Here is a 17,946-nt window from a genome sequence, read left to right on the forward strand (position 1 = left end):
GCCCACCCTTCCCACGGCTAATCGTTCAGCCATGCTTTTGGCTCTGTGAACTGTCCCAACATCCTTCCCATGAACCCTTTTTCTTGCTCAAGTTGGTCCAAGTTCATTTGTGTTGCTGAAACCCCAAGAATCCTAACGGATAGACAGTCTCTCCTGAGACTGCCTGGTACATCTTTGCCCCCCAACAGCTGCTAGCCCAGGGTCTGGCGTAAAGGAGGTGCTCAGCTTCTGGGTGCTGAATGAGTGGGTGAGTGCGCAAATGAACGAGCAATACTCGGGTTCTCGGTTCACCAAAGTGATCTGGTTATGCAGGCTGGGAGAGCTGGGGTCACACTGAGGCAAGAGGAGAAAGTGAGGGGTCACCTGAGCACAAGAGGAGGTAGACAAGTCAGAAATGTCAAAACGGAGGGGAGATGTCAGGCAAGGGAAGGCCCCCCACGGGGAGCAAGGGGTGGGGCTGGGGGTGGGAAGGCGCAGGAAATAGCGCAGCTGGGAGGCAGGTGCAGCCGGTCTCCCGGGATGGTCTTGGCACAGAGCATTTCTGCAGAGCCCCCAGCTCGGCTCCTCCTTCCTGGGTTCCCTCCTTCGTGTTCTTCTTCCAAGTGAAGGAGCAATTCCAAAGGCATAGGCCCCTGAGGGGCACAAGCCATCGGCTCAGTTGGACAAGAAGCACAGACTGTCTAGCTGTGGCCACAGAAGGCTGAGACTGAACTTGAGCCGGGAGCCAAAACATAGCTTCATTCTCCAGCGGGCCCGGGGGCTGCAGGGCGCCCTCAGAAAGCCTCTCTGGGAGGGGGGCCCTGGCTCCATGTGCCTCTAACCACACCAGAGAGGGACTGCGGGACGCACAGGTGCTGCCGTTCGTGCATCCCAAGGGGAGCCGGCTAGCTCCAGACCCACCCCCCAGGCCTCAAGCTGGGTGCTCAGGAAGGAGCCAGGGTGCTGGGGCCAGCACAGAAATTCCCTGGGAGCCCAAAAACAAGGGCCAGAGGTGGAACCCCAGGGTCAAGAGCTAATGGTGGGGGGCAGGGGTCCTAATTTCCAAGCACAGAGACACCCCTCCACCCAAGTGCACGGATAGACTGCGTCCTTCCTAGCACACACCTGTGTACTCCCCCGTGGGGGAGGGTCCCAGCCCTCCACCCCTGGTTGTGCAGTTCCCTGTGACCCCCGCCCCTTTCAGTATGGAGCACTGGGTTCCTCAAAGTCAACCCCTCCCTCTGGCTACAGCTGCTGACACAGCCCTCGTGCCAGCTCTCACCTTGTGGGCAAAGAGCCTGAGAGAAGTGGGGAAGGGTGTACTGGGGTGGAGGGAGATGCCAGAGGGTCTGTTCCTCACCTGGGTATTGGTGGGCAGGGTGTGGGGTCAGGGCAAGGGGGCCCCCAGGCGAAGGGACAAGCAAAGAGTCGGTGGAGGGCAGGCAGCAGGCTGCCACTGGGCTCACAGCCTGGGATACGTGGGTGGGTGCGAGGGGGCAGGGGAGTGAGTGGTGGGGGAAGGAAGAGCATGAACACGCGTCATCAAAGACCACTGCACAAAGACATGACAGGCTCCGGAAGGGCCCCGAGCCCCATCTGGGCTCAGCGGCAGGTTAGTGGCAGGATAAGCTGGGATGCATGAGCCAAGGCAGGTGGAAGGAGAAGACACCCTGAGAGTCACCAGGCCAGCCCCAGCACAGGAGGTCTGGAGCCCCGAGGACAGGGAGAGACCAGGGCCAGGCAAGGGCAAGCGGGTACAGCACTTGCTGCAGGACCTGTCTAGGGCAAGGGCTGGGCTGCAGAACTCATGCACAGGACGCAGGGGAGCCTCCAGCAGTGGCGAGTGTAAACTTCAAGGAGGGCCTAGGCCGCCAGGCACTTGGAGGTGGGGCCCGCTTGAGGCCTGGGAGCCCTGGGTGATGATGGCACCAGAAGAGGCCAGTGGGCTGTGTGCCATGCACCAATGCCATCTGGTGAGGAGCTGACTGAGAGGCTGCTCAGAGAGGTCCCCAAGTGGTGCCTCCTTAGTGCACCTTCTCTGGTTAGTTCCGTGTTAGGAAAGTCTCCATCTGATTCAAGCTGCTTCCTGGTTGGTCTGCTGCTGGGCGGAGGCCCCCAGCCTCCTGTCGGGGCTACCGCATGCCCTGGGCCTTGGAGCCCACCTCTTGGCTGGGAGGCTGTCCCAACAACTGGACGGCGACTGCCTCTGAGGCCTGAGGGCTGGCCTTGGAGCTTGGGGCACTCTTCCGGGTACCCTGAGGACTGGGGAGGCCTTTCTTCTGAGGCTGAGGGCTCAGCTGGGGGCCCTTCCTGCCAGAAGACGGGCTCTTGGAACCTTTGGCCTTGGCTTGGGGGTGGGCAGCCTCCGGGCCCTTGAGGGCTTTGAGCCCCAGCATCTCGCAGTAGGCGCTGCACTGGTGCGCGGCCGCGAACTGGTCCAGCAGGGCGGGGAAGCAGCTCTCCTTGAGGCCTTGGTATCTGCAGCCAGACAGGAAGACGCTGGCTCCCACCCACAGCGGGAGTCCCTTGGGGGGCTGCTTTGGGATGGCTATTGTCAGGGTGTCATGCCCAGGGTACATCCTACCCTACCCAAGGGTGATGGGGAGTCTCCCCTGAGTGACAAAGCCTGAATTTTACAACTGTGGTCTCATTACATGCTGACACATGGAATTCACATGTGGGACATAATTGGCGTGAGAATGGTTTGCCTTTTTACCATGAACCGGGGCGGCCTCGGGCCGGCGCTGTAAGCACAGGGCCCTGCTCCTCTGCGTGCTGCGAGCACACTCGGGGGTCGGGGAGGCAGAGGGGCACAGCGAGGGCCCGAATTGCAGGGGACGCTGTGTGCGGGCATCGGCAACAGCGGCCGGTCCAGACCTGGGATCGGGGGCTCCTAGGATGTTCCCACGTGGCCATGGTGTGCCTGGGACCATTTGGCCCCAGGCCTGGCTCCTCAGGGATGGAGAAGCAAAAGGACTTGGGGCATTTTACACCCTGAGAAGACTCTCCAAGGGTGTTCTGTCCCAAGAGACACTCACCCTCGCAGTTTGGTAGCAATCTGCACATCAGTCATCTTCCAGTCAGCCCCTGGGAGGAGAGAGAGTTGAGGGCTGGCCCTACGTCCCCACGTCCCCAGCACAGACATCGCCTCAGACGGGAACCTCCCGGGTTTCAGTGAAGACACCTTCAGGTGTCCCCTCACCGGCCGGCACACCAGCCTGTCTCACAGGCCGTGTGCAGACCTGCGTCATTACTGGGAACGGAATGGCGTTAACCGACTTGAGCAAAGGCACGCTTGTGCTTTCGTTCAATAATTGAGCCCTGACTACGTGCAGTGGCCATTGTGAGTCAAAGTAAGCGTTCGGTTTTTCTCCCTCCTAGAGCCGTAGCTCTTCCAGCTACGCAGTCCTGCCTCTCCTGGGTCAGACCAGGTCACAGCTGGCCTGGCCTCTGGCTTTGCGCTGAGACCTTCTGCTCCCTCCTGCGAGATGAGCGGCCCATCGGGACAGGGGAGGGGCCGGGAGCACGAGGGCAGATGGGGGTGGGGCGGGGGGGCAGCAGAAGGAAACGCGCAAGCCTGGCTCCGCAGTGAGCACGCCCTGGGAGGCGCCAAGGTGGAAGAACAGAGGCAGGAACAATGGTGAGAGAGAAAAAAGTTGTCCCGGTCAGTCCACCCGAGGCTCTCAGCATCTCTGCGTCAGGTCTGTGATCTTCTTTCCCCATTTGCAAACTGCCAGAGCATTTTTCTAGGAACCTGCCTTTCACCAGCAGGGTTGGGCACCAACATACGATAGAGCAGAAGAGATGTGGGCTTCAGAATCAGACAGGCCTGGATCTACACCTCGGCTCCGTCACTCCGAGCGCTGTGACCGTGGCCAGCCACTTCACGTCTCCAGCGCTCAGCTGTAAAAGTGGGGACAAGAGGGCCCGTGCCACAGGGGTGCTGAGAAGGTCATCAGGTGTCCAGCACTCTAACTTAGTGTCTGGAACACAGCAGTTACGTGACACACACTAACTCCGCTGTCCCGTTTCTGTTGGCACCCACGGCATGCCATTGCATGTCGTCCTGCCTGGCCCCTTGCGCTTGCAGAGGCGCTCACAGATAGGTCTCACTCAGTCCCCATGACAAGGCGGAGAGAGAGGTAGGGAAGATGTCATCCCTGGACAGGGAAAGGACACTGCAGCTCAGGTTAATGACCTACCCTGTCTGAGATTTCGTTTTCTTCTTTGGAAAACAGAGAGAGACTCACTCAGCTAGAAAACAACGGGGCTTAGACATAGATGAAATTTCTTTGACTGCAAAGTTTCTACTACACCACGTTACTATCTTACGGTACAAATCGGCCTGCTTATCACAGCTTCTTGAGGACAATGACTATTGCTAATTCATCTTTATCTTCCCAATATTTAGTCATGGCTGGATGGAAGAGGGATGGACGCACGAATGTGTAAGTTAATAAACAGTTCGACTAATAACGGCCTAACGTGTTACCTCGCACCCTCACCCCCAATATATGGAGTTATATACAACAATTATCGTACAATTTAAGCCCAATGAAAAGCACATTGGAGTCAGTCTTATATCTCTGACCCGGGGTTTTCTCACTTGTTTGCCTCAGGAACAAAATGTGCTAATGTGTGATATTCCCAGAAACCTCTCCTCCCACCCAGCATCTTATCTTTTCCTCTCCCCTGCCCAACTGAGGTCAGAGCGGGCCTGGCAGATGCTCCAGGAAGGAAGGCGGTTCGTGCTTCAGGCCTTCCTGTGCTGGGGAGTCTCTGGGCAATCGGGGACGTATAAATCAAACTAAAAGGAAGCCAGACAAAGTTGGCTTACATAACAGAAAGCTAACAAAGAAGGAAGAGGAAGAGGAGGAAAGGGAGGAGGAGGAAGAGAGACAGTGAAGCCACTTGTGCCAGGACGGGAGAGAGAGCTTGGGAGGTTTGGGGAGCGACAGCCCAGAACAAAGCCACAGGGAGGGAGGAAGGGAGATTTTGAAAAGGGTGGTTGTGAGTTTTGAATTAGATCCCATGTAATGTTCTTTGAGATAACTTCCTTTTTAATTTTAACTAGGCCTGGACTGCACTTCTTTACATGTAACTGCGGTTGTAGACGGGGCCACACGAGGCCCTGGTGCGTGTTAGGGTTGCATCTGAAACGGCCCACGTCCCGTCTGCTGTGTAGGATTACAGTGCAAAGTAAAAAAGAACAGACACAAAAACGCCTTGTAAACTATCAAACACTCGCTACAGCTCTGCGTCCTCCGCAGGCGCTCACACCCATGCACCTGCGCACCCTCGTACCTGCCAGGTCCGTGACGAGGAAGCTGCCATTTGTCCACTGATACAGCCAGTGCTGGAAGGTCCGGCACTTCTGCATGACCTCAGAGCTGCTGGACGCTGCTGGGGCCCCGGCGCAGCCCCACTCCCGGGAACAGTAAGACTGCAGGGGCTTGCCCAGGTCCTCCTCCAGGGTGGCATACGGGATATTGTTTGCAGGCCGGTAGATTAGATACAGCGGGATGATCCTAAACACAGGTTCACCCTGCCGTGAGCAGGAATTATGGCCCAGAGAGCTCCTCCCTCCCACCCAATTCTGTATTCTTGAATCTAAAAGAAGGGCCCTTCCAAGACTGGAATTGTCAGCTCTGAGCCTGGAGGACAGCGGGGCTGGTGGGGGTGGGGGTGGGGGTGGGGGCGCAGTTCCACCCTGAGCTCAGGAAAGGAAATGGAGGCCATGGGCTTCAGAGTCCTGTCCACGCTCTGTGGTTGGTGGTTTTAGACCACACGCTGCTATGGCCACAGGCAGACGCTGTGCTTGGGTGAGGGACTGAGGGCAGTGTGTGTCCACAGCAAGGATAGCCCTAGAGAGTCAGACTGGGGCTCACTGCCAGGCAGACTCTAGATACGAAAGAGTCAGAGTTCAAGTCTCAGAACAGAAACAATCACCGTTTGTAGCTGAGTCCTACAAAAATCCACGCAGACCCTGCCTAGGCAGGGAGTCCCGACCGGCTTGCCTAGTTAGGCCACCCCATCACCTGCACAGAGACCCAGAATCTGCTGTGCCCAGACTCTGCCATCAGCAGAATCTGAGCTAAAGAGTGGGGAATTAGGGCAGGTGAGGAGAGACTCAAGACCAGAGCAGAGACCTTTCTCAAGTGGGGAGTGAATCCTGAGGTCTTTATTTCTAGATCTTGGGGGACCATTGAGCTGAGCGAGGGATTAGCTGTGAGCCTATCTGCACATGGCCGTCACTCAGGATGGCCCGGGGGGCTGTGAAATCACTGTCTTTGAAGAAGCTCAAGGGAACAGTTCTGCCACTGCACGTCCTCCTCCCTGCACACTTACTCGGGCACCTCCCCGAAGCCAGGCGCCGCGCGGGCTTCAGCCGCAAAGATTTTGCAGTACTCTCGACTCATGTTCTGGATCTTGCACCCCTGCGGATTAGAGGGAACCAAATCTGATCAGCAAAGCAGCCCCCAGTTCTCTACTGTGCTTAGCTCTAAGTGGGTGAGCCGCCTGCGGGGGATGCAGGCAGGACTCCAGCCCGGGGGAGGTGGGCTCACTCCTTCCCGTCCTACTCTGTGCCTCATTTTCCTCATTTGGATAAGAAGGGGCTTTGGACTTCTTTTCAAACTGAGGTTTTCAAAGTGGTTTCCCAACTATGTTTCCTGGAGCACTAATGATAGGTGGCAGTGCCCTCGGGACCGCTCTGGAGAGCAGGGAAGACTACCCCCCGCCCCCAGCCACATCACTCCCCTTTTATTTCACATAGAAATATGGCTGCCATGAGAAACTATGTTTGAGGCGGAGGGGGGAAAGGTTTCTGCTGCAAATATACGGCTTGAAAACTATGGCCCAAATGGTTTTGAAGTTCTCAAGTCCTCTGAGGCCAAGCGCCTGGACTCTGGCTACATCTCAGGCTCTCCTTGAGGTCCATTCCAGGAACCTCGTGAGGTGGAGATTGAGATGGCACCTGCCTCTGTGCTGGGCCTCCCCGCAGGACCCAGGCTGGGAAAGGGGAGGAAGTGAGAGAGTAAAGGGATGGGGCATGAGGACGGGACACACTACCTGGATGGTGACATCGTAGTTTCTGCCCACAAGAGAAGTCTCACTGCTGGGCCCAAACACAAGCAGGCTGGATACTTTGATGATGCACGTGCGGCCCGACTCGAAGATGGGCTCCAGCCCATAGATGACCTTGGCCTGGGAGGCCTTCCGAAGGCCACACCCATATCCAGCCCCGCGGAGCTCCTCGCTCACCAGTCGCCCGAAGAGCTTGTCCCCCCAGCAGCCAGAGTCAGCCAGACCCTTAGCAAACACCATGGGGGTCATCTCAATCTCTTCTCCAACTGAAGGGGAACAGGAGAAATGTGAAAAACTAGAAGCTCCTGCCTGACCAGCCTGGGGCCCGTAGGGACAGGAAAGGCTGGGACGGTCTCGCTCTGCCAACCGGGTACGCGCACTTTCTGTCCATGACTGCTCTTCGCGGGCACGCTACGAGCCCCCTCCCAGACTGTGAGCTCCGTGGGGCAGCACCTGCACTTGCTCCCACCCCCGTCATCTAACAGTGCTCGTGTGGTTATCACACAGCAAGGGCTCAGCAAGTGTCTGTGGAAGGCGGGGTTTCTGTGGCGGTAGCAATTAGAATTAGAATCAGGTGTGATCAGATGATTCCATCTCAACCAACACGTTTGACTGAAACAAAAAGTTTGCAGGATCAATCCGGCAGCAGTGAGCACCCCAATGCCCAAACTGTGCTTGCCAAATATCACTTCCTACTAAAGGGAACCGGAGCCCCCGCAGGTGTACAGCATGGACCTGAAACACCTTGTGAGGCCAGAAGGCAAGGGAGCCATCAACACTATTGGAGACTTGTCGAAAGGACACAGGTGCCAACCTGAAGGGGTTCCGCTGACCACAGATGAAAACAGTCTTAACAACAAAGAGAGTAATTACTGTAATGTATTGAACATATCAAATATGTTAAAAATCCAATCACCCCTCAAAAAACAAACCTCATTTGTCACCTTTGGAAGGGGCTGCTACGGTACCAACTCACTATTCTGAAACCTAGTAAGTAAAGGGAAAAGAGCAAGCATTTATCCTTCATTTTCTGGTGGACCTATCTGTATCAGGGTAACCAAATAATTATTTCTTCTTTACAGAAAAGTTTCAGCTAATGAATGAAGAAGGAATGATAGCATTAAAACATCTCCATGTTGCAACTCCTGATGAAATGATAGATTTAGGAAATGCTCAGTGACTGCCAAAACCCTTAGATAATAACAGGGATTGCATCAGATAGTTCGTAAACTTTAAAAAGGATGGATCCCACAGACACCAAATGAATGAACCCAATGACCAATCTTTTTTTTAGCCTGTTGCCCAGGCTAGAGTGCTGTGGCATCAGCCTAGCTCACAGCAACCTCAACCTCCTGGGCTCAAGCGATCCTTCTGCCTCAACCTCCTGAGTAGCTGGGACTACAGGCGTGTGCCACCATGCCCGGCTAATTTTTTCTATATATTTTTAGTTGTTCAGCTAATTTCTTTCTTTTTTTTTTTAGTAGAGACGGGGTCTCACTCTTGCTCAGGCTGGTCTCCAACTCCTGAGCTCAAACGATCCCCCCCGCCCCCGCCTCAGCCTCCCAGAGTGCTAGGATTACAGGCGTGAGCCACTGCACCTGGCCCCAATGACTGATCTTAACATCACTAAAAGTGAAACGATCTCATGTTCTGTGCTTCTCAATAGGCTGGAGAAGGATCCACACAGCACACCTGTGAATTATTCATGCCAAAAACAAAATCACACCTGATCTGACCCAACCTCTCAATCTGATTACAATTTAGAAGCACACATGTGGAGGAACATGTTATGTGGTGATACAATCAAGAAAATCCAGAATGTAAGAAATTCTACATGTCAAGTGACTTCGACAAATAAATGGCAAGGAGAGAAAACAGATGAAGTAGGAGAAACTGTTACATGTTCAGAGAGACCTGGGCGGTATCAGCCAAAAGCAATGAGTGGTTCCTGATTCAAATAAATCAAGTTATGAGACAATTGGGACAATATGATTGGATGTTTGATGATACTAAAAAATTATTACTAAGTTTTTAGCTGTGAGGTTATATTTGATATTGATTACATTATTTGATAACAAAAGACCCTAGTTGGATGAATGAGTGAATGAATGAAGGAATTAATGCATTAATTAGCAAATGAAGCTTTAAAAATCTTTTCATCATCGGCTGCCTTCAAAGTCCCAAGCCTTTAGCACATCTCTTGCAGGAGCAGGATAGACTCTTCCCCTAATATCTGAGTCCTTAAAATGCTTATCAGGGAGCCTGCTGACAATGCAATGTTCCTAGGTCCTTCCTAGATATTAAGGACGTCTGCAGTAGGGGCCCAGAAACTGTGTGAATCTAATGCACGAGTCCACAGACCACTGCGACAAACTCTGGGTAGGAGCTGGCAGGATAAGATATGCCCTGGTGGCCGGTCCTGTCCTTGATCAAGGAATCTGATGTGGCCAAAGGGCACAAGGCTGGAATGACTCCTTGTGCAATGCCCCCCCCCCCACAGCCACTTCTTCCCCACAATCTTCTGAAAATAGCATCCTCCATCGTCCTCCCTAAGCCATAGCCTGAACTAGGAGGCAAAGGGAGGCAGTGTGTGGATCTGGACCAGATTGCAAGCCCTGAAAGAAGGTCCTCCCTGCAGGTGACAGGGAGGGATGAAGGACCACCCCTCCTCCCCCAGTGGGACACTGTACCTTCACCTTCTTCTCTGGAGATGAATCCTGACAACACTGTGTGGAGAAAAAGAAAAGAAACTGCCTCAGGCGGACGTGCCCAGGGCGAGTGCCTCCTGCACAGGTGCTGCTGCCTCCCCGATGGGAGCCGAGCCAGGCGGAGACCCAGGCCGCGGGGCACACCCACCCTCGGGGCCGGGCCAGGCCAGGCGGAGATCCAGGCCGCGGGGCACACCCACCCTCGGGGCCGGGCCAGGCCAGGCGGAGACCCAGGCCGTGGGGCACACCCACCCTCGGGGCTGAGGCAGAAGTCGGTGGAGGCCGAGCCGTGCTCGTTGTGGATGGTACATCGGTACACGCCGCAGTCCACGGGCGACGCCTGCACGATGGCCAAGGCCGCCGGGCCCTCATCCCCTGCGCTGCAGAAAGCAGAGACCCTTCTGTGAAAGCCATCACCGAGTCACAGACAGGGCCAGACGGGGGTCCTAGGGGTCCTTAGACCCCACTCTCACTAGCTGCTGTGAATCCAGGCTCCGAGAGCTCCGGGGAGGCAGCGAAATTCCATGGTCAAGAGCTGGTCCTGGATCATGCAGGGGTGGTTTGCAGTCCTGTCACTTACTAGCTGTGTGAGTTTGGGCGAGTGGCTTAAAGACTTCTGAACCTCAATTTTCTCATCTCTACTGTGGGAATAATAGACTCTCCCTCATAGGGCTATTGTGAGGATTAAATGGAGCAACAGATTCAAAGTGCTAGGAAAATGCCCAACACCATCACTGTAATTAGGGAGCCGGGTGAGGCGGAGGTGGTATCGGGGGGCTTACCTCCTGCCCACCTCGCCCACTGGGTGCTGATCCTTGGCCCATGTCAAGACTGAGTCACTAAGAATGTTGAAAAACTGGCACCAGAGCTTCAGGCTACCCGAGGCATCAGGAAACTGCTCCACTCGAATCTTCCGGATCACCTGAGGGGCTGAGAGCAGGGCCAAGTCAACAGGGAGAAACCACGGCCCCTCCATCCTGTGCCCTCTCTGGCCACAGCCCTGCCTCCCTGGGTGTCCGTGCGGAAGACGCTGCGAGGAAACAGGATTCAAGTGTCCACACAAACCTGCCACGTCATAGTCCCCAGCCGCCTCCCACCCGCACCTCAGGCTTCCGCCCGACCCCACAGCACACATCTCGGCTAGAAAGAAGCCGCTACGCCCCCAAGCCCAGGCCGGAGGGGCTCACAGCCGAGGACACAGACCACAGGCAAGACAGGAACTTCCGTTTGTATTCCAGGCCCCACACTCCAGAAACCTGCACGTGACTCCGTCTCCCCGACTGTAATCACGGGACAAGTCTGCGAAGAGGGGCTTGTGGCGATGACGACAGAGCTCAAATGCTACTGCCGCTAGGCCCTGTGCTGAGTCCTCGATTTATTCCATCCTATTTAGCCTCTCAACGTCCCAGGGTGGTCCTTTTATCCCCATTGTACAGAGTGGCGGAACCAAGACAAGAACTAGGTCTTTCAGATTCCAAAGGCTGTGAGATACAAATACCGCTACAGAGGTCACTTATAAATCCCTCGTAGGGCTGTGTCATCCTGGGGGGGTGGTGCTGCTGGCGGCCTCTCGGCAGCCCTCCCCGTGAAGCCATACCCGCTCCCCTCGGCTCACCTTTCAGCAGGTCTTTGGCTTTCCTGGGCTTGGCCAGAGCTTCCTGCTTGCCTTCCTCCGGGGCCAGCTCTGTGTCGAGACCCCCGGCCTTGGGGCTGGAGCCCAGGTCTGCTGCTGCCGGCTCCTCCTCTGCCCGTGGCACCTCCAGCATGCCCGCCTTTCTGCCTTGGGTAGGGGAGCATCTCTCCCGCCCTGGAGTCCCCGGGGACCCCGGTGCCAGGCTTTTCCTGGGCCCCCGGGGGGAAACCGTGGGACTCTCCTTTTCTTCAGGCCTGGTCACCTCCACATCTCCTGCTGCTCTGACCTTAGGGAGGAATCTCTTCCTCCGTGCCCCTAGAGCCAGTTCCTCAGGTGTGGCTGCAGGGAGACCTGTCAGAGCCTCCCCTGGGACTTCGTCCTCTTGAGAGTGTTCCTGGGCTCTGGCCTCTGCGGAGAGCGGTCCCTGCGCAGGGGCTGCCTGCCCTCCCGCCTCCCCCAGAGGCCCACCCATGCTGCTCTCCTGGGAGGCACCCAGGAGGCCAGGCCCCTCAAGGGAAACCTCTCCCTCGTCTTCTGAGGCCAGCCCAGGGCCCGCCTCACCTACCACGATGGCGGGGACAGTGAGAGGGCTGAGCCCAGGGCCCTGGGAGCCCCGGCCAGCAGCCAGGGCCTGGCGGCCAGCCTGCACCTCACGGTCCAGGAGGCCGGTGAGGCGGCGGGAGGTGCAGGGGCTCAGCAGCAGGCTCTGCGCGCTCTGCACCAGGTGGTTGTTCTCCACACGCTCCAGGATGCGCCTCGATGTCCGGGGACTCAGCCCAGCCACTTCCACGGTGGGGACCAGAGTGGACGGGGGCTCCACACCTCCAGTGGCAGCCCCCGCCTGGGACTCTGCCCCTGCTCCACTTGTCTCTGTGCTGGATAGCTTCAGCAGCAGAAGCAAGTAGTTCTTCAGGGAATCTATGAGGCCGGGGTCACAGCTCCGGGGGCCTGGGGTCCTCTCCTCCACATCTGGGACCATGGCGTAGGCCCCCTCATTGCTGGAGGCCATGGTTTCTGATGGGTGACTCTGGGCGAGGGTCCACGGCCCCAAGTGCGGTATGGGGGCAGAACTCAGCAAGGCCTGGTCCCCAGAGGGCAGGAAGGCAGCTGTGCTCACGTGCTGAGAAGTCGGGGTACTGGGCAGCCCCTCCTTGGGGCTATTGGTCAGGCCAGTCCCGGGAAGAGAGGGCATAGTGGGTGCCTCCTGGCGCAGGCCGGCTGGAGGACAGCCACCCAGATCCACGCATGGAGCCTCCTCTGGCTGCTCCCCCGCGGGGCGCTGGAACACACTGTCTTCCAGCTTGGCCTTGACCTGCCCTGATGGCCCTGGCCCTTGACACCTCTCTCCTCCCACCTGCTCCAGGGTCCCCTGGGGAGGCAGCTGTGCTGGGAGCACGAGGTTCCTTGACAGGGGACCCTCAGGGTTCCTGGAGGCTGTGGCTGCTGCCTCCTCAGATCTGAGCATGAAACCAGGTTTTTCGGGGACACAGGATGCTTCTGGGGTCTGTGTAAAACTCTCAATAATCTGAGGAGACGTAGGACCCTCTGAAGGTGGGAGTTCAGGGGCTGTGGCCGGTGGGCTGGGGCTGGTCACGGCCTCCTGCTCCAGCTGGCCTTTCGTGGCTGTGGGTACACTCCCCTCTGACTGTGTCCCCTTTCCTTCCTGTCCCCTTCTGTCTTCCTGTGTCCTCTCATCTGCCTGTGCCTTCCTGTCTTCCTGCATCTTCTCACCTGCCTGTGTCCTTTCAGCCTGTGTCTCCACCCTTCCCTGTCTCACCACATCCTTCTGTGAACTCCTGTCTGACTGTGGCCTCTCACTCTCTCGTGTCGTGACATCCACCTGTGCCTTGCTGTCTGCCTGTGCCCCCCGAGTTGCCTGTGCTCTGTCTCCACAGGGCCTCCCGTCTGCTTGCATCTTCCCATCTGCCTGCACGTCCCTCTTGCCTCCAGTCCCCTGGTCAGCAGACATTCTTCCATCCTCCTGGGTTTCCACATCCATACGTTCAATGGCACCTGTGCTTCTGGAGGTGCTACAGCCAACAGAGGCCACGTCAGAGCTGCTGCTGGTGGACACGGTCAGAGCCATGGCTGCCTGGGACTCCAGGACCTGAAAACACGTGGACAAAAGCAAGGACTTAACTGCATGTTCACTAGAAGCTCTTTCCAGCCTAGCATCCCAGCCTCCTCTGACCTCACCCAGAACCGCTCTGATGGGAATCCTGGTGGGGTTTGGGAGGCAGACATAGGACATAGTCCCAGATCCCCGGGCCACCCACCCTAATCTCTGATCCAGAAGCTGGACTAGGGAATATCCAGCATCCAGGCCCAGCTCTAGCCTTTTCCACCTCTTCCTGAAGAAATCCACCTTTCCTGAAAGGCCCTGCTCTTGTGCTATCCTACCCCTCACCCCTGCCCTTGGACGACAGTGCTCCCCAGGGCTCCCAGAGCAGTCACTCTGTCCTCTCGTGGCCCCAGATAGAAATATGGGTGAAGTGGGAGAGTGCCAAAGGGTCTCCCAATAATGGCCTCAATGACAGCATCCACCAATAACGCTGAGTGAGTGGTGATGTCACGATCCTGTCCCAACAGGGAGGGTTAATGAAACTTACAAATGGCACCTATGCCAAGAAATCAGTGAAATGCTGTAATGTTACCATTCTGAATAGCTACTGTTTGCAAAGCACCATGCTCGGCTCCTACATACTACACACATCACCACATGCCTCCCAACTGTGCATTCTCATCCCCACCCCAGAGATCACAATGCTGAGAAGGGATGTGATTTGTCCACTATCAGGTAGTAAGTAAGTAACAGAGTTTAGATGAGGAGCCAGGTGTGTCTAGCTCCAAATCCCATGTTCTTTGCTATTAAGATTATACTGCAGGCCGGGTGTGGTGGCTCACGCCTGTAATCCTAGCCCTCTGGGAGGCCGTGGTGGGTGGATCGCTCGAGGTCAGGAGTTCGAGACCAGCCTGAGCGAGACCCTGTCTCTACTAAAAATAGAAATAACTTATCTGGACAACTAAAAAAAATATATAGAGAAAAAATTAGCCAGGCATCGTGGCACATGCCTGTAGTCCTAGCTACTCGGGAGGCTTAGGGAGTAGGATGGCTTAAGCCCAGGAGTTTGAGGTTGCTGTGAGCTAGGCTGACGCCACGGCACTCACTCTAGCCCAGGCAACACAGCGAGACTCTGTATCAAAAAAAAAAAAAAAAAATATTATACTGCAATGCCCCCCATTTAAATATAATTATTATAAAAGACTTCCTGTTTAACTATGATGGCATAAGACAGTAATTTGCCTCTTTTCCTCCTGCATATCATCAAAACCAACAAAGTAAACAAGAAATAAACAGAGCAAACTCCTTTGTTAGTGAAAATAAAACCACAGTCTAAAGATACAAATAAATAAAAGGATAAGGGACAGATGCAGGCACTGGGAGGCAGAAGAGAAACAAAAGCTACAGGGGGTGGAAAGAAACCGTGAAGCAGCTCAGCAGGTCTCAGAATATGCCAACAAAAACACAGTTATTAGCACCATAGATGAAGGACTCCCCTGGAGGTGATAAGCCTACAGACGGCACATAGGACACGAGCTGTGGGGCTGGGTAGAAATCAAGCGGAAGACGTCGTAGGGAGGGGACCAGCAGACAGCAGGGGGGGGAGCAGGGAGGACAGATCTTGGAAAGGATTATTGTTCCCATGAGCTCTGCTTGAGGAAACGCCCAGAGGACAAACTTCAGTCAACAAAAAGATGATTGAGGAAACCACAGAGAAAGAACTGATGGTAAGCACTAAACACATTTCACTTATATTACTGTATTGGCATACATTAAATATTAATATTGACATAGAACAGCAGAACCAAGACTAACGCCAAGTGGGGTATAGAGCGGCAAATCAGAATGTCCGTGTGATATGTCCCGATGCTACAGAGACCGTGTGACTAGCACAGAGTGAAAGAGGGAAGAGAATGACAAGTGGAATAAGTGCCTCGATTATGTCACCACCTGTCCAGGAACCAAAGACATTAACTCAAAGCTGAAAACCCAAGTGACAAAAATATAGGCTATTTAACTACACAAAGATATTCACCTAGAAATAAAACTTTAGGCTGATATGAAAGAGAAGATGAATGGGGGAAGGGCGGGAGGGAATAGGAACACTTTACTGTTGCTCTTTGTAAAAAATAACAGAGAATGAATAAAATAATTAATGGCAATGTGTCAAATTCAAATTATAAATTAAATTACTACATGCAAACATTTTAAAATATCAGAACCACACACAAAATCAAAGCAATCAGATCACATAATGAAAGACTTTAAAATATACATAATTGGAGGATTGTGGTCTTTTGAGACGCTAGTCTGCCACCCTCCTCATCTGCCAGCAAATTTATAAACTTCTCTTTCCTTTTCCTCAAAAAATAAAATAAAATAAAATATATATACAATTAAAATACATATAAATTAAGTGTAGGATTTGAAGCTACTTTACTGAATATGGAATTTTGAATGAATGGTATGGACATGGGGAAATTAAAGAGTTCGGTGACTATCAGGAGTAAATCCGACTGAAGAATTTAAACAAAAATGCTCTTCCACCTTCTCCAACAACCAGATACTAACAGATGAAAATGCCTTGGAGCCAACAAACAGCAATTAGTGCCATACTAGAAGCTTCTTTTACCTTCTGATATTCTAGGATTAGAAAGTATTAATGCAGACATAGAGCTATAAATTTGCAAAGGAAGTATGGACTTTGCACACAGCCTGCTACTGTTGAGACTCCTGAAAACAGCACTTCCTGAGTAAAGCTGCCCTCACTCCTCCTCACTCTCCCCGCGGCGGGCTCAGTCCGTAGTTCTACTGAATCTACTTCCTTAAGCCCAATATCCATTTCCTTCTGTCTCCACTGCCAACTACCTAATCTAAGATGCCAACAATTCTGTCTTGTCTGGGCTGCTGTAAAGCCTCATAATTGGTAACCATGACTCCAGTCTTTGCCTCTGCTAAACTCTCATCCTCACTGCAGCCCAAGTGATCTCTCCAAAGTACAAATCTGATGGTACATCCCCTGCCCAAAAACCTCTCAATGGCTTACCATTGCTTACGGGATAAAGCCTAAAAGCCCTAGCCTAAAAGAGCAAAAAGTTTAATTACATAGTAGTCCCCTCTTACTCACGATTTCACTTTCCGTGGCTTCAGTTACGCATGATCAGTCTTGGTCCGAAAATATTCAATGGAAAATTCCAGAAATAATTGATAAGCTTTAAATTTTGTGCTGTTTTGAGCAGCATGATGGAATCTCACACCGTCCCACCGGGACGTGAATCACCCCTCTGTCCACAATATCCATACTGCAGACATCACCTGCCCTGTTGGTCATCTAATAGCCATCTTGGTCGTCAGATGAACTGCCAAGGTATCGCAGTGCTGTGTTCGAGTATCATTTATTTTACTTAATAATGGCCCCAAAGCACAAGGGTAGTGATGCTGGCATATTGTTATTTTTTATTAATTTATTAATTTTTAAAATCTTTTAAAATATTTATTTTCCTCCTTTTCTGCCATTTCAGTTTCTTGTATGGATGTTCTATTTTATTACTGTTAATCTCTTACTGTGTCTAATTTCTATATCACACTTTATCATAGTGTATAGGGAAAAAGTATTTGTAGGGTTTGGTACTATCCACAGCTTCAGGCCTCCACTAGGGGTCTGGGAAAGTCCCCCATGCATAAGGAGGGACTATAGCACGCTGTTGGCCAGAGTCACAGGCACGGGCACAGCCTCTGAGGACAGCAATTTGGTGTTATGTACTAAAACTAAACATACTTACACTCTTTGACCCAACAATTCCATTCCTAGCAATTTATCCTACAGATATGCCTTCATGTGCAGATGGACTTGTTTGTATACAAGGATATTCACTGCAGCACAGTTTATAATAGCAAAAGACTAGAATTACCTAAATTCCTCCAATACAGGACTGATCCAATGAATTATGTACATCCATAGTCGAAATAAATACCCAAATAAGAAATCAAGGTGAAGAATAGAAAGTACAAAACACAGCCTTTGTATGGAAAAAACACAGGTGCACACACATTTGTAAACGTAAAGAAAGCAGCTCTAGAAGGATGCCCAGGAAACCAGCTTTGGCAACTGACTTTAGGAAGAGGAACAGGATGATGGGGGAAGGGAAGGGGGGAGGCTTAATAGTTTCCATACACCTTTTGTACTTTTTGGATTTTTTTATCGTGTGCATGTAACACATAGTCAACAAAAATACAAATAAAAATGAAAATACGTAAGGAAGCAAATCCTCATGTGATAAACGAGGCCCATCAGCAAGGGTCCCAGATCTCTCTCCCCAGGTTCATCTCTTGGGTCCCTCTACCCAACACTAATTTAACTGTGCTGACACCTGTGTTATTTGTACCGACTCCGCGTGCTTCCCTCGGCAGGGCATTCTCACCCTTTTCCTTGCCCACCTGCAGGACTCCTCCTCACCCTTGAAGGCCTCACTCAAGTT

The 17,946-nt window shown here is 53.3% G+C and overlaps 1 protein-coding gene across 3 annotated transcripts in view; it reads right to left on the reverse strand.

The window, feature by feature from the left end:
• Window positions 1–279: 279 nt before the first annotated feature.
• Window positions 280–17,946, reverse strand: part of ALPK3 (alpha kinase 3) — a 50,797-nt gene continuing 33,130 nt past the window's right edge. For all 3 annotated transcript variants that reach the window (XM_045561630.1, XM_045561632.1, XM_045561631.1), the window contains 9 exons: window positions 11,389–13,513; window positions 10,556–10,703; window positions 10,026–10,153; window positions 9,756–9,791; window positions 7,051–7,331; window positions 6,328–6,416; window positions 5,284–5,507; window positions 3,018–3,066; window positions 280–2,457 (listed from right to left, as the gene is read on the reverse strand). In XM_045561630.1, coding sequence (XP_045417586.1) covers window positions 2,112–2,457; window positions 3,018–3,066; window positions 5,284–5,507; window positions 6,328–6,416; window positions 7,051–7,331; window positions 9,756–9,791; window positions 10,026–10,153; window positions 10,556–10,703; window positions 11,389–13,513 — 3,426 coding nt within the window. In that variant the 3' untranslated portion in view covers window positions 280–2,111. The remainder of the gene's footprint in view (window positions 2,458–3,017; window positions 3,067–5,283; window positions 5,508–6,327; window positions 6,417–7,050; window positions 7,332–9,755; window positions 9,792–10,025; window positions 10,154–10,555; window positions 10,704–11,388; window positions 13,514–17,946) is intronic.

Source organism: Lemur catta, chromosome 9, assembly GCF_020740605.2.
Source record: "Lemur catta isolate mLemCat1 chromosome 9, mLemCat1.pri, whole genome shotgun sequence".
In the NCBI taxonomy this organism is placed as follows: Eukaryota; Metazoa; Chordata; class Mammalia; order Primates; family Lemuridae; genus Lemur; species Lemur catta.